General features: G+C 40.2%; 1 protein-coding gene and 1 pseudogene across 2 annotated transcripts; both read right to left on the bottom strand.

Moving 5' to 3' along the window:
• Nucleotides 1–2,120: 2,120 nt before the first annotated feature.
• On the bottom strand, nt 2,121–11,757 carry M6PR (mannose-6-phosphate receptor, cation dependent; the record flags this gene model as incomplete). The annotated part of the gene is made up of 8 exons (XM_079714749.1): nt 11,723–11,757; nt 7,366–7,440; nt 6,265–6,444; nt 5,256–5,422; nt 4,111–4,220; nt 3,705–3,835; nt 2,718–2,844; nt 2,121–2,243 (listed from the first exon to the last, which is right to left on the bottom strand). Exons 3-8 carry the CDS (start codon nt 6,441–6,443, stop codon nt 2,121–2,123), a joined length of 837 nt encoding a protein of 278 aa, XP_079570875.1. The 5' UTR covers nt 6,444; nt 7,366–7,440; nt 11,723–11,757.
• Nucleotides 8,468–9,226, bottom strand: LOC307060493 (small ribosomal subunit protein eS6-like; annotated as a pseudogene). Its single transcript has one exon. The product of its transcript is annotated as a small ribosomal subunit protein eS6-like (transcript).
• Nucleotides 11,758–25,967: the final 14,210 nt, after the last annotated feature.

The following is a 25,967-nucleotide window of genomic DNA, read 5'->3' as shown; positions in this document are numbered from 1 at the left end:
GTCTAGCCAGGGTCAGAATTCTCCTAGAGGAGGAATGTACAGTATGGTGAGGCGAGGAAATGGGTGGAATGTAGGTGTGCCTCAGCAGTGGGGGAGCTAGGGTTTTCTAGCTTGTGTGACACAAGTAGCAAAATCTGGCACTCCCTCTTCCCTCTGGATCGTCTGACTGTAGCTGTGGCCCAGAGTTTTGTTGTCACTCCCTTAGTATTGGATATTTTCTCCTGCATCCACGGCAGGGTCACCAGCCAGGGTAGAGACTGGGTTGGCATCACTCTGATTTGCTGCAGGGACTAAAAGTTTTGGGCACACATGTGGCTGTTGTCTTTCTTTCCGCATCCCCCTGCTCCTTTCCAGTTTTATCTGTTGTCTCGTACCCCACCTTTCTTTTCCATTCCAACTCTGCTCTGTCCTATAGCTTTATAAAGCAGGAGCGCGTGGGACTGAGGTCAGGAATAGAAGTACCTGCCTTAGGCGCTATACCTTATACAACAAAAATATTAAATATTTTTTTTCCTCCTCAGTAAAAGGATGAAAATTGGTCTCAGTTGTCTCTTACTCCATCATTCCAGTGTATCTACCCTCTTCTTTTACACAAACGACTAGGCCAACTGTGTGTTTTTTTTTTAATCTTTTAAGTGTTTTTGTACAAAAAAATGTATACATATATTTTTTGCATTTTTAAAACACCAGAGTGTGGGGGAGGGATGCAAACAAATAACAAAAAAGATGCTTTTATAACATTATTTTCCCTGTTTAGAAAGAAGAAGAAAAATCATTCCAATAGTATTTAAAAGTCCAAAGATGAAATCATTTCATTTCCTTCTCTAAAGGCTAAGAAAGGCCCCTGCCTATTGATTCCATCCTCCTGTGTCCAGTGGAGCCATGTTACTCTTCAGTGGCCCAGGCTCGCTATCACACAAAGATCAGGCCAGGTTTCTGGGCACACGGCCTGAACAGAAAGGTGGAAGCATCAGAAGATTAAGACTGTCTCCCCACAGAAGTAATGTCGTGGGCAAGAATACACGTCCCTGAGCCAGAAAAAGGGACAAGTGCTGCAGCCGCCGCAGCCAGGGCGGAAGGTGGCAGAGCCCTGGATGTCCCACTTCTGCCTCCATTCCCTTTCCAGAAGACTGGGGGCAAAAAAAAAAAAAAAAAAGTCAAAATGACATGCCTACGAAGGAAAGTGCAACATGTTTAGAAATACTGCTAGAGGGAATGTTTTAGGAGTAAGAAAAGCTTTGCCAGCTTTGACCGCAAGTGGGAGAAGCAAGTCATCAAGGAGATCCCACTACAAGGTAAACAGACTTCCCTTTTCTGGAACACCAGCAGCATAGGAGGTCAATTTCAATGTCCCTTTCCAATGGACTGGACTCCTGGATTAGGCATTTTGGCTGCCAATGGACCAATAACCTAAGACTACAATCCAGGTCCTAGCTCCAGCGATAAAGTCACTCCAATGCCAGCAAATGATGTATGGTACCTTGTAATCCTCTAATTGGGAAATTTCAAATTTTCCCATCCTAATCCCAGAGGTGGGAGAATTAAGTCTATGACATCACCAGGCTCAAACCAAATGGCAGTACTTGGACTACAACCAAGTAATCACTGCAAAATAGTTACAAGCAGCAAGAAATTACATCCAGATTCTCATGGAGACTACTACTGGAGGGTACAGAGTAACGGCATGAAAGCAATCAAACCTTGTATAAATAATGTTTCTTTGCTTTTTTTTTTTTTTTAAATTAAAGAAATCCAGTGTCTCAAAAACTTGTGAAAATGTGTTTAAAAAAGGAAGGGTCAGGGAGCCTGCCGTACCCTTTTGCTCATGATAACTCCCCTACTTGTACTTTCTGATACCAAGAGACAGTGCAACAGCCTCTGCTGTCATTGGCCCTATTATATTATCTCTGTCCTACAACTGTACCTCTCAGGAGGGAAAACAAATAGGGACCAAAGGGAAGGCATTTCTGCTACTGACAAGTGGATGCAAACCAAAAGCAAACCGGAAAGCAAGAGCAATATTAAGGGTGAGAGGAGAAACTGGAGCGGAGGCTGCTTAAGAAACCTGGCTGAGGATGCTTTGGTTTGGGGGCTGAAGAAGCCGGACATTTAAAGTGCAATCACATCGGTAATAAATGATCATCCCTTTCTTCTGACTCCTCCCCCAGCTGGTCATCCCCCACACCACGATATGCAGCAGGCACGTTTCGGGGTTTAGATCGGCACACAAAGTCACAACCATCCTGTAGGGGGAAAGGAAAGGAAGGAAACGATCATTTGAAATCAGCAGCTTTCAGGTGGGCAGAGTATGTTTATGGTCTAAGAATGTGGCAGGAACTGGTTTTCTCCAGGGATAACGAAGAGAAAACCCCAAAGCTCCAAGGATCAGCCTGAATCAAATGTGGGGAAGAACAGACAGGTTCTAACTTGGCCTCACCCTTTCCTCACCTAGGCCCCTTAAGAGCTGTATCAGGTTCCCAAATCTCAGCAAAAGGACTGCTCTTCCACCAGCCAAGCCTTAGCAAGGCCAGACACTAAGATGCTACGTTGCTTATCTGTACTAGGGCAACCAACTGTCTTGGTTTGCTGGGACTTTTGTGGTTTTAGCACCCAATGTCCTGTGTCTCGGGAAACCCCTCAGTCTGGGCAAACCAGGATGGCTGGTCATTCAACCTTGTCTGTAGGCCACGGACTCGGCCAGCTGCCCTGTTACTTACTGCTACCAGGTTGCCAAGATCCTGCCAGAAGGCCAAGTGGGGAAACTGCTCCATTCCTTTGGCTCCCACCACCAGTCGCTGGTACAGGAACCCCCCGATGATATAGACAGCGATCAGCGATGCAAACCTGTTGAGGGAGAAAGACGTCTATACTCAAAAAGCAAGAAATAGTAAGACTCAGATACTAAAGATAATCTCTATATTCATTGTTACCTGTTTCCTAAGCTGTGTTCCATAAAAATGAAAGGAAAAACAAAAGGGGTAGTCAGTTGAATGAACAAGGGGGCTGGTAGGTCCTTAGAAAACCAATTAGAGTGTCAGTCTGAGAAAACCAAAATGATCAGAATAAAATAAGAGTTTATGACTCTGACTTAGGGCTGAGAACAGTCACCATTAGATATACAACTCCATTTCTTTAAAAGTTCTAATAATCTAGGGCTTCCCTGGTGGCGCAGTGGTTAAGAATCCGCCTGCCAAAGCAGGGGACACGGGTTCGAGCCCTGGTCCGGGAAGATCCCACATGCCGCGGAGCAACTAAGCCCATGCACCACGATTACTGAGCCTGCACTCTAGAGCCCACGAGCCACAAGTACTGAAGCCCATGCACCTAGAGCCCGAGCTGCACAACCAAGAGTAGCCCCCGCTTGACGCAACTAGGGAAAGCCGTGCGCAGCAACAAAGACCCAATGCAGCCAAAAATAAAAATAATAAATAAATTTATTTAAAAAAAAAAGTTCTAATAATCTAATGGCAGCATATTAAAAACTGTCCAGCCCTCCAGTAGGGAAAAAACCCTACATCCAAATACCAATATTTATTGGCGATAAAACATTAAGTCATTTTTAAAAACCTGCAGAGTTTAAAGAGGATTTTTACAAATTACAGTATAACATATACATGCACACAAGCTATTTGTACCTATAGACCTCCAAGTAATTGTGGAGTTAAAAAAAAAAAGTTTGGACTGATAAAGGAAAAAGTACTCACGTGACAAGTAAGATAGAACCCACGCTGAGGTGGGAGATCTCTGGGGAACAGGCCAGGCTGCTGTCTATCTCAAAGAGGTAGAAACAATCTTGGACTTTGCCTCGCTCCTCAAACACAGGGTTAAAATTGTCCTGATGACAAGAGGACAGAACACAACATTTATGTTGTGTCTCACACCTGTCTGAAAAAATCACAAACCCACAAAACCCCCAAAACATTTGCTTTCTCCTGGTTCAAAACCTCCTCTTCGATGTATGATGGAACACGGGTGCCTATGACTCAGGAAAAACTGAACTTCTTGTTTTATCTCCTCCCTCCCAATTATCTTGTTCCCTCTGGACGGTCTCTCCCACCTCAGGCCAGTCCTTTCATTTCCTCTGGGCTCCTAGGCCCCAGGGTGCCTCACCGCTAGGGTGTGTCGATTGCAGGAGATCATCACCACTGCCCGACGCTGCTCCTTGCCGCAGTGATTGTCATATTCATCACCCCCTTTATAGATCAGCATGATCCAATTACCTGAGGAGGGACAAGGAAAATGGAGCTTTGGGGTGCGGGAAAAGCAGAGGCAGATCTGGGCACTGTGGTAGAGTGGAAGTGAGTTCAATGAAATGGGCTGTAATTAAAATAACCCTTTCAGGATGAGCTCTGTATACCAGAAACAGCAGCTAAACGTTGCTCCTTTATAACAGCTATGTGTTCCCTTATTAAGACGACTAGGAATCAGACAGTCATACAAGAATAACCTTAATTTTCCACAAAAATTAAGGCAACTGATAGTGCAAATACAATTATGATCCATACCTTAATCATGACTCATTTTCCGAATACCTGCTAACATCAAAAGGAGGGGTTCCATACAATTACTTGGTGGCAAGGGAAAGCCTAAGATCATAAAGTCGCCACAGATAAATTCAAAGTGGATGATTTTGAAGACTGAGGGGCATTTTTCCTTCTTTAGTATTTACTGTGTTCAAATTTTTTTCACAAAGTATCATCTGATCAATAATCACGTGAGGTGAATCAGGTAAGGACTGCTTCCAATTTTGCATATGAGAAAACAAAAAGGTGAAATAATTTTTCAAAGTCACAGGACAAATAAATAAGAGCTGGATCAAAAATCCAGTCTGACCCCTAGCCCCAAACTCTTGACATTGTTTTTTATTATGTTATTTATAGGAGCAACAATGTGCAATGAATAATTTATTTATCTGCTTAAGGGAGGAAAACAGACCATAGTTGCTCACATAGTCCTTTCCAGCAATATGATTTTATGACTTTTGAGAAATATTATCAACATAACTCAAGATGGTGGGGAAATTTCTGTAGACTGACTGGCTTGCAAAAAAGCTTGATCTCACTTTAAAATAAACACATAAATGTCCTGAGCCTTGGCTGTGGAGGAGCTGTGGAACAAGGTATCCTGTGGTTTGCAGGTATCTCCGGTGAGCTGAACCACACATACCGTATGGTACACTGAAGAGCCTGGGAAGGGCTGAGACATACAGGATTAACAGAGGGCTTCAATTAACCGATCAACAGGGAGAAGCTTACTTCCGTTGAAGATCTGAGTCTCATTGAGTCTCCCTACTACTGTCTCCTTCCCATTACTTTTGCTGATCTGCACCAGGCCTGCCCCAGAGGTGTGGTTGCCAGCTTCTCGGCACACCCGGAACATGTAGATATACGTGTCTGAGCCCTGGCCCACGGTGCTCTCAAAGCTGTGAGGAGAAGAGAGGAGAAGGAAGAGGGCAGTTACAGCTGTCAGCCTTAGGAAGAGCAGTTTCCTTTTTAACAACAACAATGGTGCACTCAACTTATTTATCTGATGTCACAGCTAAACGTCCTAGTGAATAATATCTGTTGCATCATGAGATATCCATGACCCAGACAGAACACCCTAACTGTTGATGATGACTGATTAAAATACAGAATCCAAGACAGCTAGTATTCTAGATATTTCTAGAATAATTTGCTCTAGACTATGCTAAAACATTAGCTACTACTTCCCCTTGAGTAAGGGTCTATGTTCATGAGATTCCTTAAAGATTATCTTCCTTCCTTAAAGGAAGGAAGGACCTTAAAGGACCCTCCTTCCTTAAAGATTATCTTCAGATTTACATACCAGAAGATTCCTGACACTTATGATGATGCAGTAGGCCTAAATATGTTATTCTGATACTTCTAAATATCGAGGCATCAAATAATGCTTTTTAGTTCCTATGAGCTGGTTTCTTGGATCCAGTCTTGGAAACCGCTACTCTTCTGCATAAGGTACCTACCTGCACACGGCTGCTGAACACTGGGCTGAGCATGTGCTCTATATCATGAAGGAAAGCAAGATAGCATGGCCAAATAAGACTAATATTGCTAAAGTTCAGATTAGAACCGTCTCTCAGAGGAGGTTATGATACATGTATCCCCCCTATGTTGGGGGGGGAATAAAATCAGTACTACATACTAAATACTAGTAAATAAAATACTAAAATAAAATCAGTAAGAGGAGGAAGAGATTCTTTAATAAAGTTGTCTCCTCAAGCCCTTTAAGATTCTTCTCATTTACCTTTTGTTAAACAGCGGCGTCAGCCTCTTCAGTAGAGCCAACTCTTTCTCTGACTCTTTATCCTTTTCTCCTACCAGGTCGCATGTTTTTTCTTCGGTCTGCCAGGATTCTCTTACTGCCACAGCCAGCAGCAGCAGCAGCAGCAGGCCAGTCCTCCAGGAGCTGTAGAGGGGGAACATCCTTTTGGGAGAGGGAGTGTGTGTGTTAGGGAAAGAGGGAGAGGATCGGGAGAGAAGGGAAAGAAATAAAGCATATGAATGTGTCATAAATGAATGGTATTTTTTTAACCTTTTAATCTTCCACCCACCACCTATTATTTTACACTAGCCAGTTTTCTTCATTATTATGATGTTGGGCTTTATTTTCTTGTCTCCATTTCAAGTTCTGTTTTCCCCATTATTTAATATTCAGAATTGGAATCTTAAGTCTCCAGGTTTCTCTTTTTCTTTTTAAAACTTATTTCAAAAGCGTCTTCCTAGCTGACTCCCTTGCCTGACACCACTGGTCACCTCCTGTCCTTCTCGTGCCCCTTTCATGTGCATTCAACAAAGAGGACAGCAGTGGCCTTGGTGAAGAGTTAGTGTCTACAGACTGTTGTTGAGATTTCTGCAAGGTGCGCACAAAAAAAGAATGTCTAGACTTCTAAGCTGTATTGGGAGAAAAACACATTTTTGGTCCTAGAAACTGTCAGAAGAACCAATCAGTGGCCTAGAGAATACTTAAGTGTGACTAATGAACAGTATTTTGATTACGCAGAAACTATAAGATTCTTTGGCATATTACTTTTTTTTTTTTTTGCTGTACGCGGGCCTCTCACTGTTGTGGCCTCTCCCGCTGCGGAGCACAGGCTCCGGACGCGCAGGCTCAGCGGCCATGGCTCATGGGCCCAGCCGCTCCGCGGCATGTGGGATCTTCCCAGACTGGGGCACGAACCCGTGTCCCCTGCATCAGCAGGCGGACTCTCAACCACTGTGCCACCAGGGAAGCCCAACAAATATTACCTTTTAATATCTCTGTGCCAAGAGCACCTGTGTTAGGAAACCCATATACAGATATACATATACATAGGTATATACACACATGCACATATATATCTATCACCTGTGTCGGGAAACTCTATATATCAGTCACTTTCAGTCTAATTCATAGGTAAGTCCTTCAGAACAAACCATGGGGCTGAGAAGAGGGAAAGGAAAGAACAAAAAGCATTAAATTATGACAGCCTGGTGGAGACATCCTTGACTCTTTACCATCTGGTGAGAAATTACATTAAGATGTCTCATTATTTAGAGTTCAATACTGGTTCATAAATACTGCTTAAACCAGTGGCCCTCCATAAGATAATACTCGAATTACAATTGACACTTGATAAGGGCTAGTTGGAAGTTATTAAGAAAGATGTAAAATAGAGAAAAAGACTTGAATACTTTGGGACCTAAGTCCTCATTTTAATATTCAGGAGCATCTAACAGTCTTTGTTCATATTCACCATAAGAATGATGAACAGAGATAAACACAGCCACAGCACCTAAAACTCGACATCTACCTGTTCTGATGTCTCACCTCTGGAAAAAATCATTCAATCATTTAAATGACAGGAAGAACAAAATTCACTAGGTTCAAATGAGTGGTTTGAATAAGCATTCCAAAACCCACCTCAGGCTCCACAAGTCATGAACCTCAAGAGTTTCTAGCTTCCAATTGCTGATAACTCTTGGGATTCATCACGTCACTTTACAATTTAGCATATCCAATTAATCTGATGCTTGTACTGCTTTAGGAATGGAAACATGCGGCTGTTTCCCAAACTCATTTTCTTTTCTCTAATTCCATCTTTACACCCAGGATACACTGATTTACCCTTTCAAAAGAATTCACTTTGGTATCCATTAATGATCCCTTAGGCCATCACTACTGGTTAATTTTATAACAGTATCACCAATTTTTCTGATACAAAGATTCAATTCTTCCAAACTTTTCTCACTTATGATAAAATGCTTCCATTCTACAAGTCTGGACTTCGGTTTGAATACTCTTTTAAAGTCCTTTAATTCTTTGTCATGCTGGTCCACCGACTCCACTGCATTTTTAGCACATAAAACTTAAAACAGGCAGAATTTAATGGGTACTAATAGGTACCTGAATAAATTTTCTCCACTCTCCTCAACAAACTTACGTTTTTTTTTTTTTTGGATATCTGATCTCATTTATTTGTTACTCTTAGAACATCTTGTTTTTGACTGGACTCAGACTTAGAGGTAGAAGCTCTCAGAGGACAGCCTCCGTCTCTTGGCAATCTGTTCCTGGTGTTTTTCTTTGGCCTCCTTCATTCACTTGGCCCAGAGTTTAGCATATTCTGCAGCCTCTTCCTTATTTTCTTAGTACGCTGTTTCTTCAGAGCAATATGCTGACGTTTGTGTTGCAGAACACGTGGAGTAACAAGACGCTGAGTCTTGTGTGCTTTGGTCCTAGGTTTCTTACCTTCTTTGTTTAGGGGTTTTCTCTCACAATATACTGGCGGACATAGAGAGAGACTGAAAAGTCTGTCGATTCTGCTAGCTCTTTTGGGCCCCAGCAAACGAGGCAAAGTTGTGAGTCCAGGAATATGCTTCTCCCCTTTTTCCATTATGACCAAATTGAGAACACTCAGATTGGCATCCACAATGCAACCCCGTACAGATTTGTGCTTTCTTTCTCCAGTCCTCTTTGGTCTGTAACAGGAATGCCCCTTACTCAGTAGCGAGTAGACTCTACCATGGGTCCAGACACCTGCTTCATGGGGAAAACCTTGTTTGTTGTTTCCACCGATTCAGACCACATAACCCTTCCATTCTTCACCCAGAGCATCAGCAGCAACTTCTGTGGCCATATGCTTCTTACAAAAGGTATGAAGTTTTTGTTCATCGTCCACTTCAATGAGTTTCTGGCAGTCACTGGCTGGGTAAGAGATGTTCAACTTCATCCTGAAGTGGCCAACCGCCTCTGAGGCACCATGATAAAGAGCTAAACGAACTTACATTTGACATTCTTTTTTAAAAATTTATTTTATTTATTTATTTTTGGTTGTGTTGGGTCTGCATTACTGTGTGCAGGCTTTCTCTAGTTGCAGCGAGCAGGGGCTACTCTTTGTTGCGGTGCGCGGGCTTCTCATTGCGGTGGCTTCTCTTGTTGTGGAGCACGGGCTCTAGGCGTGTGGGCTTCAGTAGTTGTGGCGCACGGGCTTAGTTGCTCCGTGGCATGTGGGATCTTCCCGGACCAGGGATCAACACGTGTCCCCTGCATTGGCAGGCGGACTCTTAACCACTGCGCCACCAGGGAAGTCCCACATTTGACATTCCGTTTCCCACATTCCACTAGGGCAACCAATACTTGGGAAGTCATCTCCCGAACTTGGTGTACTCCAAACATCAATTCATCGTAGTAATATTAATAAGGTGTTTCCATAGAATAAGTATAGCCAGCCACAAAGTCTGAGGCTCCCATAAACACATACAAAGCATCAACAGGAAACACTTAATAGAGTGCTTGCCTTTTGCTAGGCATTTAACATACATTAACCAGTTAAGCCTTACAAAAACCCTATGCAGTAAATATAATGACTGTCCTTATTTTACAGAGGAGAAAACTAGACACAGCTAGTGGAGTGAACCAGATAGTGCAGCTCTGAGCTCATGGTCTACACTTAACCATTCCTTTCACATTAAGTTTTTGGGGGATCAGAGTAGGCAGTCAAAGTCTTGCTTTCATTTTGACAAAGCAAGAAGGGGAAGTGACCCCTCACACGGTTCACCAAATAGGAGGCGGAATAAAGAACCCAGACCTCAAACTCCTACCTTCTCTAAATTCACTCACTGTTCCACACAACTTGACCAGCTGACGAAAATAAGAGGCTCCTTTTAGTAGACTGATTAAGCATGACATTTTCTTTATATACTAGCAGGACCCAATTTGAAATTTCAACTTTCTGTGCTTTCAATATTCTTTTATCCAGGACCATTTTCTGGAGGGATGCTCACACAGAAGGCTGTGTTCTTTGGCTTCAAAGTTAGTTCCTTATCTGTTAACAGTTGATGATTTCTTTCCCCAAATTAGAACAAAGACTCTCACAAAACTGGGAAAGGATGAAGGGCTGAACACCCTGCAGTCAGCATTAGTTGAGTTGAACTAGCTTTCATTTAATTATTGGTTCAAAAAGATAGGAGATAAAAAGAGATATATTCTTCTCTTTCCTGCTTAAGATTTGGCTACGTTTGAGCTGCTTCTCTTTGATTCAGTAGCATATGCTCTAAGTGCTTTATCTAGATGATGTTCGTCAATCTTCACAACCCAGAAAAGTAGGTATAATTTCTCCCATTTTACAGATGAGGAAACTGATTCCTACAGAGCTTAAGTTACTTGCCTTAGGTTAAGTTACTTGCCTTAGGTTATACAAGTATTAAACATGTATGAAGTTATTAGTAAGGCAACTTGAATGAATCATGGTATAAAGCTATTTTCTGATAAATAAAGGAGTGAAAAAATGTATTGGTAAGAGTATGAAATCCAAGGGCTGGGTAGTCCCTTTTTACATCTAATTGTGCTACAATTAGATTCTCAAGGTGCAACACTTTGTCCTACATACTCTGGAAACAAGCGGCAGGACTTAAAGATTTTGAAAAATCCCTTTGAATTTTCTTGTTCTACGATAGATCCATACAGTTAAGGCTAAAAACTTCTCCTCCGATGGGATGACCAATGACTAAGCCAGGAATTGGGAAACACTTTACATCACTGGGCCTCTGTACCACTCACTTCCCCCAGACTAGCCATGACCATTTTCTGTTTTTCGGTGGAATTTCTACTTTCTTCTCTCTGGCTCATTTCTGATGGCGACAGCCCTTATCTCCTGCCTCCAGCAGCCCACACTTTCAGAAGTGCAGCCCTAACTAGCTGAACCGCCCAAGGCTGAAAAGCCTTAAGAAAGCAGCTCTATGGCCCAAGGGCGGAAGCCCCCTCCAAAGAGGAACGCAAACCCCTCTATTGGCGACTCTTCGTACCATACACTCATCTCCCTCAAACTTCTTCCAGGCTTCCAGACATTCGCGTCCCGTCTAGTCTCCCGACTTTCCAAATGCTTAGAGCCATACCCTCTACAAATGATGCCACCTGACCTCCCTCTACGATGCGGGCCAAAATCCCGTCTACGGGTATCCAGTAACACCTCGAACGGACTCCAGACTTAGCGACCTTCCTTTCCCTGCCTTCCAAACTCTGGTCTTGGAGATCCTTTCTCCCTCACTCCTTTGGCGACTCTGTAACTCCCCAACCTTACGCCTCCGCCTTTCTACCCTCAGGCTCCTTAGCTGGATTTTTGGGCTAGAACCCGGGCCAAGGGAGACTCAGCGATCCCGGCCCCCGTCACAGCCACGAGGGGTGAGCGCTCTCCAGCACACTCCTCCTCCACGCCCCTCGTACTCACGTGTCACGGGCAAAGGGAGCAGCCACAGCTCAGAATCTCCGGCCGAGTACCTGCTCGCGGGTGGGAGACAGAACCAGCGAGGGGCCGGCCGCAGACCCCAGTTCCAGAGCTCGCGGCAGAGCCAGCGACCCCACGAGCGCCTCGCTGGGCTCCACTCCGAGAACCGGAAACAGGAAGTGCCGGGCGGCCGCTGGGCAACTGCTCCTCCCACTAGACCCCACGGCATGTCACGGTAGAACCATTTCGCCCCTTTCCCCTTCCCGGCCTCTCAGATCATCCCGGACGCTGATTGGCCAGGACCGTGGGGGTTAGGCTCCGCCCTCGCGGCATCAACTCCAATCCCTATCGAGATTTGCAAGTTTAGTTCCACCTTTGCGGGTCGCCTTTCTACTGACTGGGATCCCAGACTCCCACCTCCTCGCCTCTCGGCTCGGGCCCTTGTCACGCGGGGTCACGCGGGGGTCACGCGCGGTCAGGCGCCAGGCTCGCTCCCTGGTAGGTCGGACCGGAGGGCGGCGGAAGTGGAAATGCGGGGCGGGGCCAGGTCCCCAGGCCGCGGCGGGAGCTGTAGTTCTCGTGCCGGTTGCTGCCTCAGAACGCCTGCCGCCTGAGGGGGACGCTGGTTCGCTGTGTGCTGGCCCCGAGTCGCGTTGTCCCTGGAGGATAGTGGAGAGCGACCGGGTTGTGGTCCTCCTGGCTTTCTTACCGTCACTTTTGTTCCTTATGTCCTGCCTCCGGTTTAGCACCTTGAGGTGCGGCAGGGGTTACTATTCCAGTTAGCCTTATCGTCCCGCCGGCATTTTGTGTGATAAACACTCTGCAGCCACTTCTGCTGACCGAGACAAGTCAATTTGTGGTCTTTGCGCCTTTGCTAAGATCCTTTGCGGTGTCTCTCACGTGTGGCGTTTTAGCCGCATGTGGAAGCCCTACCCGTTCATAGAACTCGGTTCATAGGCTCCTGTGACTCCTGGACTCACCTTCTTCAGCTGGAACCGTTCCGTCCTCCCAGTGCCCGCTGGCTGCTCGCACCTGGCTTTAGTCTGGTTTCTTTCTGCTTTGATTCCTCCGTTGCATTTGCGTGTGCCTCCCAACGTCTCCTCGGATGGGGACTGGATTTTGATTCCTCTTTGTGCTCACCAGAGCTAGAACAGCGTTTTGAATCGAATAATAATAGAAGCTCACACTGTGAGAAACCCGGCACTGTTGTACGTGCTTTAAACGAGTATCAGTTCACTTCACCTTCACGACCAGCTTACTGAGGAAGTATGTTATCCCCATTTTACAGATGAATAAATTAAAGGCGACAGAGGCTAAGTGACTTTTTTTTTTTTTTTTTTAACTTACCCTGGGCCCCACAGCTACTAAGTTATGGAGTCAGTATTCCGGCTCCATCATTTAGGGATAAGTTAGTTATATAGGTTGTGTTTACAGTCCAGAGTTCATGCTCTCGACACTGCGTTATACTGACTATAGGAAACTGCATTTGTTTATTAACTGGTACATTCAATTCAGGCTAGGTGGTATATCTGGGTTGGGTTTGGATGTGTCTTCAAGTAAAAAATACGAAAATTGAAAGATGAGTAGCTTTCTAATAATAAAAGTAATTTGTCTATTGACACATACACACTACTATGTATAGATTAGATAACTAATAAGAATCTACTGAATGGCACAGGGAACTCTATTCAATACTCTGTAATGATCTATATGGGAAAAGAATCTAAAAACAGAGCGGATATACGTGTGTCTATAACTGACTCACTTTGCTGAACAGCAGAAACTAACACATTGTAAATCAACTATACTCCAATAAAAATATTAAGAAAGCGCTTCTAGGAGGTTCCTAAAAGCAAATGTTGAGGCTGCCTCCTCTTTAGTATGTGCAGAAAAGGGAAGGGTGCTTGAAAGAGCTAGGTATTCTGATGCTTGCTTCAATTCATGGCTTTGAAAATTGTCCCAGACCTGCTCTTTTGTCGACTCTGAGGTGGGAGCTCTGTTGGGAATTCCTTTTTTAACCTCTCAAGAGCTTTGTCCTGTGTGAGTTTTTTGTTACAGGTTTTGCTGTGGTTTCACTGTCAAATACACTCTACCTGCTCACGTTTTCTGATCTGCTTAGCAATCTTTTGATATTTGTTTGGTAGTTTCTCAGTCCCATTATGCATGTATTCAATTTGCCATCTTGAGCCAGATTTCAATTTTGAACTTTTATTGATGCCCTCCTTTAAAAAATGATCATATTTAACATATTTCAAGGGCTAAATATATTTTTGTTTTTAGTAATTTTCAATTTTAATGTATCAATAAATTAAACATTTTAGAAAAGATGCAAGAAGAGTACAAAGAACTCTTGTATACACTCTACCTAGATTTGCCAAGTATTTACATGTTGCCCCATTTGCTTTATTGGTCTCTCCCCCCCCATCCTCCTTACACACACACACACACACACACACACATGCACACACACACTTTTATTTTGAACAATCTGAGGGTAAGTTCCCCATTACCACTAAGTACATCATTGTGTATTTCCTAAGAATAATGACATTCTTACATTACCACAGTATAATTATCAAAATGAGGAACTATAGCACTTTTTTACCCTTTCCCAACCACAGAAGCAAAGCCAGAGTCACACACTGCAATTAGTTGTCATTTTCCTTTACCTTATTTGACCTTGAAATTTGGAAAAGTACAGGTCACTTATTTTGTAGAATGTCTCTCATTTTGGTTTGGTCTGATGTTGCCTCCTGATTTAGGTATGCATTTCTTGATAGGACTAAGAGGGAAATAATGATCCTGTATCACTCAGCATCCAATCAGAAGACAGATACCACATGAGTCATTTTAAGGAAAAATTTAGTATAAAGAATCGTTTTTTAGTAAAAAATAATTACTAAAAGGGATAAGAGAGGACTGTAAGTTACACACAAATCTTACAGAAGTAGGAACTACAAAATGCAGCTACTACCTTGAGGGCTGAAGATGGGTTAACAAGGAAGCAACTTAGAAACTTAAAGGAAGTGCTACCTTTCCACCCACAGGGGAGAGATTCAGACCTCTGAAGAAAGGGTGTGGTTCCTGCCACAGGAACATGCAGCCCACTGATGAGGTGAGAGAAAAATTGCTGGGGGCTGTGGGTCACTGGGTCACTGTTGAACTGTCAGTGGGAGCCTCTTTATGGTGGCTTCTTTGTCTTTTGGACTTGTCCCCATCATTTTTTGAGCAGTTCTTTACTTTTGGGCACATAGATGTTCCATGTGGATCTTGAACTTTTCTTACCCTAGAATCAGTCATATCTCGTAGGCGGCCTGGTTCCTTTTCGTGGAGAAAGGTACTCAGAAACCAAGATCTGATTACAGTGTGTGTTTATTGCTACTTGTGTGTCCTTGCTTTGGTCCCTCTCAGCAGACAGTTAGGATATCTATATATCTTTCCAAGAGTGGGAAATCAGCTCCCATTATATTCAACATATTTATATGTTTGTTCACACATGAGAAAACACAGGAAGTAATTTTATAACTGGTAAAGCAAGCCTACTAATTAGAGTTCAATGTTTGTTTAAAGTTTTATTTTTTTGTTATTGAGGTAAAATGTATAAATCATGAAATTCACAATGCTTTTTAAAATTTATTTATTTATTTATGGCTGTGTTGGGTCTTCGTTTCTGCATGCGGGCCTTCTCTAGTTGTGAAGAATGGGGGCTACTCTTCCCTGCGGTGCGCGGGTTTCTTATTGCCATGGCTTCTCTTGTTGCAGAGCACGGGCTCCAGGCACGCAGGCCTCAGTAGTTGTGGCACATGGGCTCAGTACTTGTGGCTCGTGGGCTCTAGAGTGCAGGCTCAGTAATTGTGGCGCACAGGCTTAGTTGCTCTGCGGCATGTGGGATCTTCCTGGACCAGGGCTCGAACCCGTGTCCCCTGCATTGGCAGGCGGATTCTTGACCACTGCACCACCAGGGAAGTCACACAACTCTTAAGTATAGAATTCGGTGAATCTTGACAAATGCATCATAACTGTAACCCCCCTCTAATCAAGACTTAGCAGATTTTCATCACCCAAGAAAATTACCTCATGCCCTTTTCCAGTCATTCTCCTAGGCCTAGAGGCAACTATTGCTCTGAAATTTTTACCATGGATTAATTTTGTCTCTTCCAGAATTTCGTATAAAATTGAATCATATACTATGTTTGGTTTCTTTCACTCAACATGATGTCTGTGAGGTTCTGTTGTTACATATATCAGTAGCAGGGTTTTTCTCTTTGTTTGGCTAGATAGTATTATATTGTATGAATATTTCACAACTTGTTGATCTATTCTTTTGATGGGTATTTAGGTTGTATCTATGTTTTCTTCCAAGAAGCTTTATAGTTTTAGCTTTTATGTTTGTATCTATAATCAGTTTTTTAAAGTTTTTTTAAAAATATTTATTTTGTTTATTTATTTGGTTGCGCTGGGTCTTAGTCGTAGCGGCTGGGCTCCTTAGTTGTGGCTCGCGGGCTCCTTAGTTGTGGCATGCGAACTCTTAGTTGCAGCATGCATGTGGGATCTAGTTCCCTGACCAAGGATCAAACCTGGGCCCCCTGCATTGGGAGCACAGAGTCTTAACCTCTATGCCACCAGGGAAGTCCCTGTAAGCAATTTTGAATTAATTTTTTTGTATTATTGAGGTAGGGTCGAGGTCAGTTTTTTTCCCACATGGATGTATAGGTCTTCCAGTAATGTTTGTTCACTTTTCTTTCTCCCTTAAGTTGCTTTGGAACTTTGTTGAAAATCAGTTGACTATATACATGTGATTCTGTTTCTGGACTTAATTCTGTTCCATTGATCTCTTTGTTCATTATTATGCCAACAACACACTGTCTTGATTCTTGCAGCTTTATAAGTCTTGAAGTAAGTTAGTATAAATCTTCCTTGTTTTTTCAAGATTGTTTTGGCATTTCCATAAGTATGTTTGGAATCAACCTGTCAATTTCTATTTAAAAAATCTTGCTGGAATTATAATTGGGATTTTTGTGAATCTAAAGGTAAATTTGAGGAAAATTGACATTTTAACAATGTTGAATTTTACAATCCATGGATAGGATACACTATTTATTTAGGTCTTATCTAATTTCTTTCAGCTATGTTTTATAGTTTTCATTGTGGAGGTCTTACATGTCATTTGTTACATTTATTCCCAAGTACTCATATTTTGATGCTTTTATAACTGAAAATATTGTGAAAGTTTTTTTTTAACGAATGTTTGCTAGTAGTGTATAAAAATACAGTTGATTTTTGTATTTTGACCTATATCCTGTAACCTTGCTAAATTTACTTATTTTGGCAGTTGCTTCTTTCTTTTGAACTTCTGGCCATCATGGTGTAACTGGGACTGGATTTATTTTCTCATCTGAAACAACTGGAAAACGAAAATATATGAAACAGTGGTTTTCAGATACTGGACAACAGGCAGTACAGGACAGTAATTCCTGAGAGAAGGAAAATAAGGTGAGCCCCTGCTTATCCTCGCTTACAGTTGCCTCTGCTTACTAATTCTTGTCAAAAAGTAAGCCTCAAAAGGATCAAACTGGTACCAAGTAACTGTGTCCGATAACAAAAGCCAACAATTTTGAAAATAGCTCAAGACAATTTGGCACCAACAGCATAAAATTCACAATGTCTGGAATCCAGCAAAAGATTATCAGGCATGCAAAGGAGGCAAATATAACCCATAACCAGGAAAAAAATCAGTCATTAGAAACTGAGCCAGAAATGACAAAGATGAAAGAATTTGTAGAAAGGATGTTAGAATAGCTATTATAAATACACTTCATATGTTCAGTAGATAAGAGGAACATTGAACATTATAAAGAGAAAAAGACAACGTATTTAAAAAATAAACCAAATTATGCTTCCACAGATGAGAAATACAATATCTGAAATGATGCAATGAAAATATACTGAATGGAATCAACAGTAGACTAGAAACTACAGAAGGAAAGGTTAATTTTTTTAAAAAAATTATTTATTTATTTTTGCTGCATCGGGTCTTAGTTCTGGCATGCAGGATCTTCGCTGGGTCTTACGGAATCTTTCGTTGCGGCACACTGGCTTCTCTCTAGTTGTGGTGAGTGAGCTCCAGAGTGTGTGGGCTCTGTAGTTGCAGCGTGCGGGCTCTCAAGTTGTGGCACATGGGCTTAGTTGCCCTGTGACATGTGGGGTCTTAGTTCCCCGAAGAGGGATTGAACCTGTGTCCCCTGCATTGGAAGGCAGATTCTTAACCACTGGACCACCAGGGAAGTCCCAGGAAAGTTAATTAACTTGAAGACATATCATTAGAAAATATCCAAAATAAACACATGAGGAAAAAAGACCCTCCTCCTCCAAAAAATTCCCCCAAAACCCAGAACTTCAGTTACTTATGGTACAATATCAAGCAATCAAATATATTTAAAATTAAAGCTTCAGAAAGAGGACAGAAAATATATTGGCCAAAATTTTTCAGAATTTGATGAAAACTATAAATTTACAAATCAGAGATATTCAATGAATATCAAGCAGAAGAAACATGAAGACACATTATTATCAAGCTGTTGAAAAGCAGTGATAAATAGAACATCCTAAAAGCAACCAGAGGGGAAAAAACACAGTGGCATAGTTCACATCAGAAACTATGCAAGTCAGACAAAATTAGACACCTGTAAAGTACTTTTGTGGGGGAGGAGAACCGTGTCAACCTAGAATTGTATACATACAAAATACCTTAAAAAAAATTAAGGCAGGGGTTTCACTGACGGCACAGTGGTTAAGAATCTGCCTGCCAATGCAGGGGACACGGGTTCAAGCCTTGGTCCGGGAAGATCCCACATACTGCGGAGCAACTAGGCCTGTGCACCACAACTACTGAGCCTGCGCTCTACAGCCCGTGAGCCACAACTACTGAGCCCGTGTGCCACAACTACTGAAGCCTGCGTGCCTAGAGCCAATGCTTTGTAACAAGAGAAGCCACCATAGTGAGAAGCCCATGCACCGCAACGAAGAGTAACCCTTGCTCACTGCAACTAGAGAAAGCCCACGTGCAGCAATGAAGACCCAACACAGCCAAAAATAAAAATAAATAAATTAAAAAAAAATGAAGGCAAATTAACATTTTTTTCAGATGAACAAAAGATGAGGGATTCATTGCAAACAGACCACTAAAATACATATTAAAGGAAGTTCTTCTTCCAGAAGGAAAATTATACCACATGGGAATTTAGAATTATGTAAGGAAATGAAGAACTTTAGCAATGATAAATATAACTATAAAACACTTTTGTTCTAATTTTAAAAGATACCTTTAAAAGGTTAATGCCCGATTAAAAGAAAAATATTAACAATCTATTGTGGAATTTATAACGTAGGTAGAAGTAAAATGTTTGACAATGGCCAGGGAGAGGGAGAGAAAGTATACTATTGTAAGGTTCATTTGATATACATGAAGTGGTATAATATTATTTGGAGGAAGAATGTGATTAAAGATATAATGGAGACTCTAGAGCATTCAAAAAAAGAAAAAGCAAAAAGAAAAAAAAGAAAAGGGAGTTCCCTGGTGGCCTAGTGGTTAAGATTCTGGGCTTTCACTGCCATGGCCCGAGTTCAATCCCTGGTCAGGGAACTGAGATCCCGCAAGCCACGTGGAGCATTCAAAAAAATTAAAAAAGGAAAGAAGGAATGAAGGAAGAAGGAAAAGAGGAAACAAGGAAAGAGAAAGGTATAACTGATATACCAATAAGGGAGATAAAATGGAATCATAAAAGACATTCAATTTTATAAAAAAGATCAGGAAAATAGGGAAAAAATGAACAAAGAATAAATCAAACACATAAATAGTAAGATAGTAGATATAAGGCTACCTATAATGATAATCACATGATCTAAAATGGCCTAAATACTCCAATTAAAAGGCAGAGATTATCAGATTAGATAAAAGAAAAAAGTAAGACCCAAGTATATGCTCTCTGGGAAAATAAACAAAAAATAAAAGGATGGAAATACTTATACCATGCAAACACTAATCCAAAAGAAGCTAGAATGCCTATATTAATTAGACAAAGTAGATTTTAGAACAAGGAATATTACCATGGATAAAGAGGGACATTTCATAAGGATAAAAGAATCAGATCATCAAGAGGACATATGTTTGTAGCTAATAACAGCTTTAAAATATGTGAAGCAAAATCTGAGAGAATTTGAGAGAAAAAGACAAATTGACAATATAGTTGGAGATTTCAATATCCTCTTCTCCTAATTAACATAGACAGAAAATCTGCAGTGATATAGGAGACTTGAACAACACCATCAACTAACTTGACTAATTGACATTAATTCACTTGCCACCCCTTTTGTGAATAAAGTTTTACTGGAACACAGACACACATACTTGTTTATATTTATCCGTGTCTGCTTTTGTACTATAATGGCTGAGTTGAGTAGTTGTGAGAAGACCATATTGCCAGAAAAGCCTGAGATATTTACTATGTGGCCTTTTACAGAAAATGTTTGCTCACTCCTGACTTAGATGAAAAGAACAGATTTATTGAAAGACACAAACTACTGAGGTTAACTCTAGAAAAAATACATAACTTGAATATCTCACTATCCATTAAAAAATTGAATTTATAGTTAAAAGCTTCCCATAAGGAAAACTTTAGGCACAGATGGCTTCACTGGTAAATTCTACTATCTTTTGATCTTTTATTTATTATTCTTGTCTAGTTCTTTCTGTACAGTGTTGAATAGAAATGGTAAAATTAGACATTCTTGCTTTGTTCTTGGAATAAACCACACTTTGTCATGATGAATTACCTCTTTTATGTTCTTCTGGATTTGATTTGCTGATAGTTTTTTTTTTTTTTTAAGATTTTGATGTCTATATTTATGAGGGTTGGGGTCTGTAATTTACATACTTGTAATTTTTTCTCAGGGTCATGATGGCCTCCTAAAATAAGTTGGAGGGTGTACTTTCATTTTCTGTTTTCTGAAGGGATTGTGTTATTTATTCCTTAAAGTTTGATGTAATATGCTATTTGAAGTCATCTGAACATGAAGCTTTCTTTTTCTTTCTTTTTTTTTAATTGAAGTATAGTTGATTTACAATGTTGTGCCAGTCTCTGCTGTGCAGCAAAGTGACTACAAAACAGAAGCTTTGTTTTTTTTAAATTAAATTTAAATTTTTATATTATTTTTTAATTAATTTTTTTTTGGAGTAGAGTTGATTTACACTGTTGTGTTAGTTTCTGTTATACAGCAGAGTGGGTCAGTTATACATATATCCACTCTTTTTTTAGATTCTCTTCCCATATAGGTCATTACAGAGTATTGAATAGAGTTCCCTGTGCTATACAGTAGGTCTTTTTAGTTATCTATTTTATATATAGTAGTGTGTATATGTCAATCTCAATATCCCAATTTATACCCCCCCTTCCCCCTTGGTAAACAGAAGCTTTCTTTTTTTTTTTGCTGTACGCGGGCCTCTCACTGCTGTGGCCTCTCCCATTGTGGAGCACAGGCTCCGGATGCGCAGGCCCAGCGGCCATGGCCCATGGGCCCAGCCGCTCCGCGGCATGTGGGATCTTCCCGGACCGGGGCACGAACCCGTGTCCCCTGCATCGGCAGGCAGACTCTCAACCACTGTGCCACCAGGGAAGCCCCAGAAGCTTTCTTAATGGGAAGGTTTGTACTAACGAATTCAATTTTTTGAGTGAAAAGAGAGTTATTCAAAAATTTCTCCTTGTGTCAGTTTGGTAAATTGTGTTTTCCAAGGAATTTTTCAATTTTATCTACATGGTTAAATTTATTGGTATATAGATATAATATTCCTTTATTATCCTTTTAATGTCTTTAAAGTCTATAGAGATATACTCTCTTTATTCTTGATATTCATAGTTTGAGCCCTCTCTGTTTCTTGATCAGTCTTGTTAAAAGTTTATCAATCAGTAATCTTATCAAAGAACCAAATTTTGGCTTTGTTAATTTTTCTATTGCTTGGTTTTTAAAAATTTTATTGATTTCAGATTTTAAAATTCTGATCTGCTTACTTTGGTTTTAATTTGCTCTTCTTTTTCTATCTTCTTAAACTTGATTGTTTATTTAAAATCTTTCTACTTTTGTATTCATTTAAAGCTATAACATTCCCTCCAAGCCTCTGTTTTAGCTGTGTTCTACAAATTTTTATATTGTGTTTTTATAATAATTTAGTTTGATATGCTTTCTAATTTTCACCCATGTATTATTTAGAAATGTGTGTATTTTTTTTAGATGTACAAAAAGTCATCTTAATTCTTCTAAGAGAACTTAATTTTCTTTGTTTTTTTTCCCCCCTTTTAAATTATTTTTATTATTATATCAATGGAAAAGTCTCAGGTTAAAAATAGTGGATTTTTAACACTTCTCTCTAACATTTTAATTTTTTATATTTATTTTTTTGAGATATAATTGACATATAACAATTGTATTAGTTTTGGGTGCACAGTGTATGATTTGATACATGTATACAATTTGAAATGATTACCACAATGAGTTTAGTTAACATTCATTACCACACAGTTACAATTTTTTTTTCTTGTAATGAGAACTTTTACAATTTACTCTCAAACAACTTGTAAGTATATAATACAATATTGTTAACTATAGTCACCATGCTGTATATTACATCTGCAGGACTTCCTTGTAACTGGTAGACTGTACCTTTTGACTACCTTCACTCATTTCCCCCATCTCTACTCCCCACCTCTGGCAATCACCAACCTGTTCTCTATATCTATGAGTTCGGGTTTCTTTTTTCTTTAGATACCACATGTTAAGTGAGATCATACAGTATTTGTCTTTCTGTGTCTGACTTGTTTTACTTAGCATAATGCTCTCAAGTTTCATCCATGTTGTCACAAATGGCAGGTTTCCTTTTTTAATGGCTGAATGATATTCCATTATATATATAAAATCACATTTTCTTTATCCATCCATCTATCAGTGGACACTTAGGTTGTTTCCATATGTTGGCTATTATGAATAAAGCTGCAATAAATGGGGGTACAGATATTTTTTTCAAGATAGTGATTTTACCTTTTTTGGATAAATATCTAGAAGTGGAATTGCTGGATCACATGGTAGTTCAATTTTTAATTTTTGAGGTGCCTCCATACTGTTTTCCATAGTGGTTGCTCCAATTTTTGTTCCCACCGACAGTGCACAAGAGTTCCTTTTCTCCACATTCTCTCCAACACTTCTCATTTCTTGTCTTTTTGATATTAGCCATTCTAACAAATATGAGGTGATATGTCATTGTAGTTTTGATATGTATTTCCCTGATGATTATAATTTCCAAATACTTAGGAATGTTTTAATTTCTAAATATTTAAGAATTTTCTAGACTTTTTGTAATTGATTCCACTGTGGTCATAGAACATATCTGTAGTACTTCAATATATTGAAATTTATTAAAACATTATTACTCAATATATAATTTACTTGATGAACATTCCATTTACACTTGAACGTCATGGGTATTTTGTAGTTGTTTGATATTATTTTGTTGGGTAAATTTCAATTAGGTCAAGGTGGTTGATAGTATTGTTTAGATCTTTTATATATATATATATATATATTTAAATTTATTTTTGGCTGCGTTGGGTCTTCATTGCTGCACCCAGGCTTCCTCTAGTTGTGGCGAGCGGGGGCTACTCTTCATTGCGGAGCGCGGGCTTCTCACTGCAGTGGCTTCTCTTGTTGTGGAGCACAGGCTCTAGGCGCACAGGCTTCAGTAGTTGTGACACGCGGGCTCAGTAGTTGTGCCCTGCAGTCTCTAGAGCGCAGGCTCAGTAGTTGTGGTGCACGGGCTTAGTTGCTTTGCGGCATGTGGGGTCTTCCTGGACCAGGGCTTGAACCCGTGTCTCCTGCATTGGCAGGCGGATTCTTAACCACTGAGCCACCGGGAAGCCCCAGCTCTTTTATATTTTTAACTGATATTTTTTTGTCTAATTATTTTATCAGTTACTGAGAAAGGGATGTTTATATCTCCAAATGTGATTATGGATTTATTTATTTCTCCCTTTAATTCAGTCAGTTTTGCTTCCTATGTTTGGAAGTTTTATTCAGTATTATTAGGTGCATGCTCATTTATAGTTGTGTATGCTTAATGCTGTGATTCATATAATTATGAAATGTACTTCTTCATACTTGTCAATTTTGTCTTGTAATATAACCAATTGTGGTAGGCTGAATAATGTCCCCCTCTGCCATCCCCCAAAATATGTCCACGTCTTATTCCCTAGAATCTGTGAATATGTTACCCTATATGGCAAAAGAAACTTTGTAGATATTAAATTAATAATCTTGCAAGAGAGATTATGTTGGATTATCCAGATGGGTCCAATGTAATCACAGTGATACTTATAAGAGGGAGGTAGTAGTGTTAAAGTCAGAAAAAGGAGATGAAGCAATGGAAACAGAGATTGGGGTGATGCCCTTTGAAGACGGAGAAAGGGGCCATAAGCTAAGGAATTTGGGCAGCCTCTAGAAGCAGGAAAAATCAAGGAAATGGATTCATTTTACACTTCTGACACACAGAACTGTGAGAGAATAAATATACATCATTTTAAGCCGCAGTATTTGTGGTAATTTATTACAGCAACAAGAAGAAACTAATATATCACTCCAGGTTTCTTGTTTACTGTTGCATGGTATATCTTTTCCAATATATTCCTTAAACCTCTTTGTGTAATTACATTTAAACTGTGTGTATTAATATAGAACGTATAGTTGGTTCTTGCTTTTTCATTTAGTGTTACAGTCTCATTGTCATTTATTTGATGTATTTAGTCTATTTATTCATTTATTTAAAAGAGTAGTTCACTGTTCACTTTGTTTGTTTTAATATTTATTTATTTACTTATTTATTTGGTTGCACTGGGTCTTAGTTGTGGCACGTGGGATCTTCGTTGCTGCATGCAGGATCTTTGTTGCAGCATGTGGGATCTTTGTTGCAGCATATGGAATCTTTTAGTTGTGGCATGCAGAATCTTTTAGTTGCGGCATGCGGAATCTTTAGTTGTGGCACACCGGATCTAGTTCCCTGACTAGGGATTGAACATGGGCCCCCTGCATTGGGAGCGCGGAGTCTTAACTATTGGACCAACAGGGAAGTCCTACTATGCCCTTTGTTTATTTATTTATTTACTTTTATTATTATTATTTTTTTGGCTGGGCCCTGCGGCTTGCAGGATCCTTGTTCCCTGACCAGGTATCAAACCTAGTGCCCCGGCAGTGAGAGCGCTGAGTTCTAACCACTGGACCGCCAGAGAATTCTCTGTTTAGTCTGTTTATGATGAATTCAATTATTGATACGGTTGGCTTTAGGTCTTTCCCTTTGCTATTTGTGTACAATTTATCTTATCTATTTTGCTTTTTTTTCTTTCTTTTAAAGAAATTAAGGGGAGGAAAAAAACTGCAATCTTTTATATGTATGTAAATATTTACCATTTCTTCTTGTCTTCAGTCTTGTAGATTTAAATTTTCATCTTGTGACATGTTCAGTATGAAGAAGTTTCTTTAGTATTTCTAGTAGTGCTGAACTGCTCATGACAAATTATCTGTTTTCTTTACTATGAAAATGATTTTTTTTTTCCTCTTCATTTTGCTGGATGTTTTTACTGGATATAGAATTCTGGATTGGGAGTATTATTCTCCTCCCGACCCCTACTCCAGGTTTATTGAGATACAATTGATGTATAACATTGTGTAAATTTAAGGTGTACAACCTGATTATTTGATACATGTATATATTGTGAAATGATTACCACAATAAGGTTAGTTACCACAGCCATCAGCTCACATACTTACCTTTTTTTTTTGTAGTGATAACATTTAAGATTTACTCTCAGCAAATTTCAAGAATACAATACAGTATTGTTAGGTATAGCCACTATGCTGTACATTAAATCTCTAGAATTTATTCATCTTATAACTGGAAGTTTGTACCGTTTGACCAGCGTCTTTCCATTTCCTCTGTGCCCTGGTCCCCGGCAACCACCGTTCTACTTTCTGTTTCTATGAGTTCAGGGTCTACCAATGTTGTCACAAATGGCAGGATTTGCTTCTCTTTTATGGCTGAAATATATATATATATCTATATATCTCTCTCTATATATATATCTATATATATATATCTGTCTCACATTTACTGTATCCATTCATTAATCAATGGACACTTCGGCTATTTCCATGT

Source organism: Hyperoodon ampullatus (assembly GCF_949752795.1).
Source record: "Hyperoodon ampullatus genome assembly, chromosome: 11".
Classification (NCBI taxonomy): domain Eukaryota; kingdom Metazoa; phylum Chordata; class Mammalia; order Artiodactyla; family Ziphiidae; genus Hyperoodon; species Hyperoodon ampullatus.
This window is presented reverse-complemented; position numbering and strand designations above follow the sequence as displayed.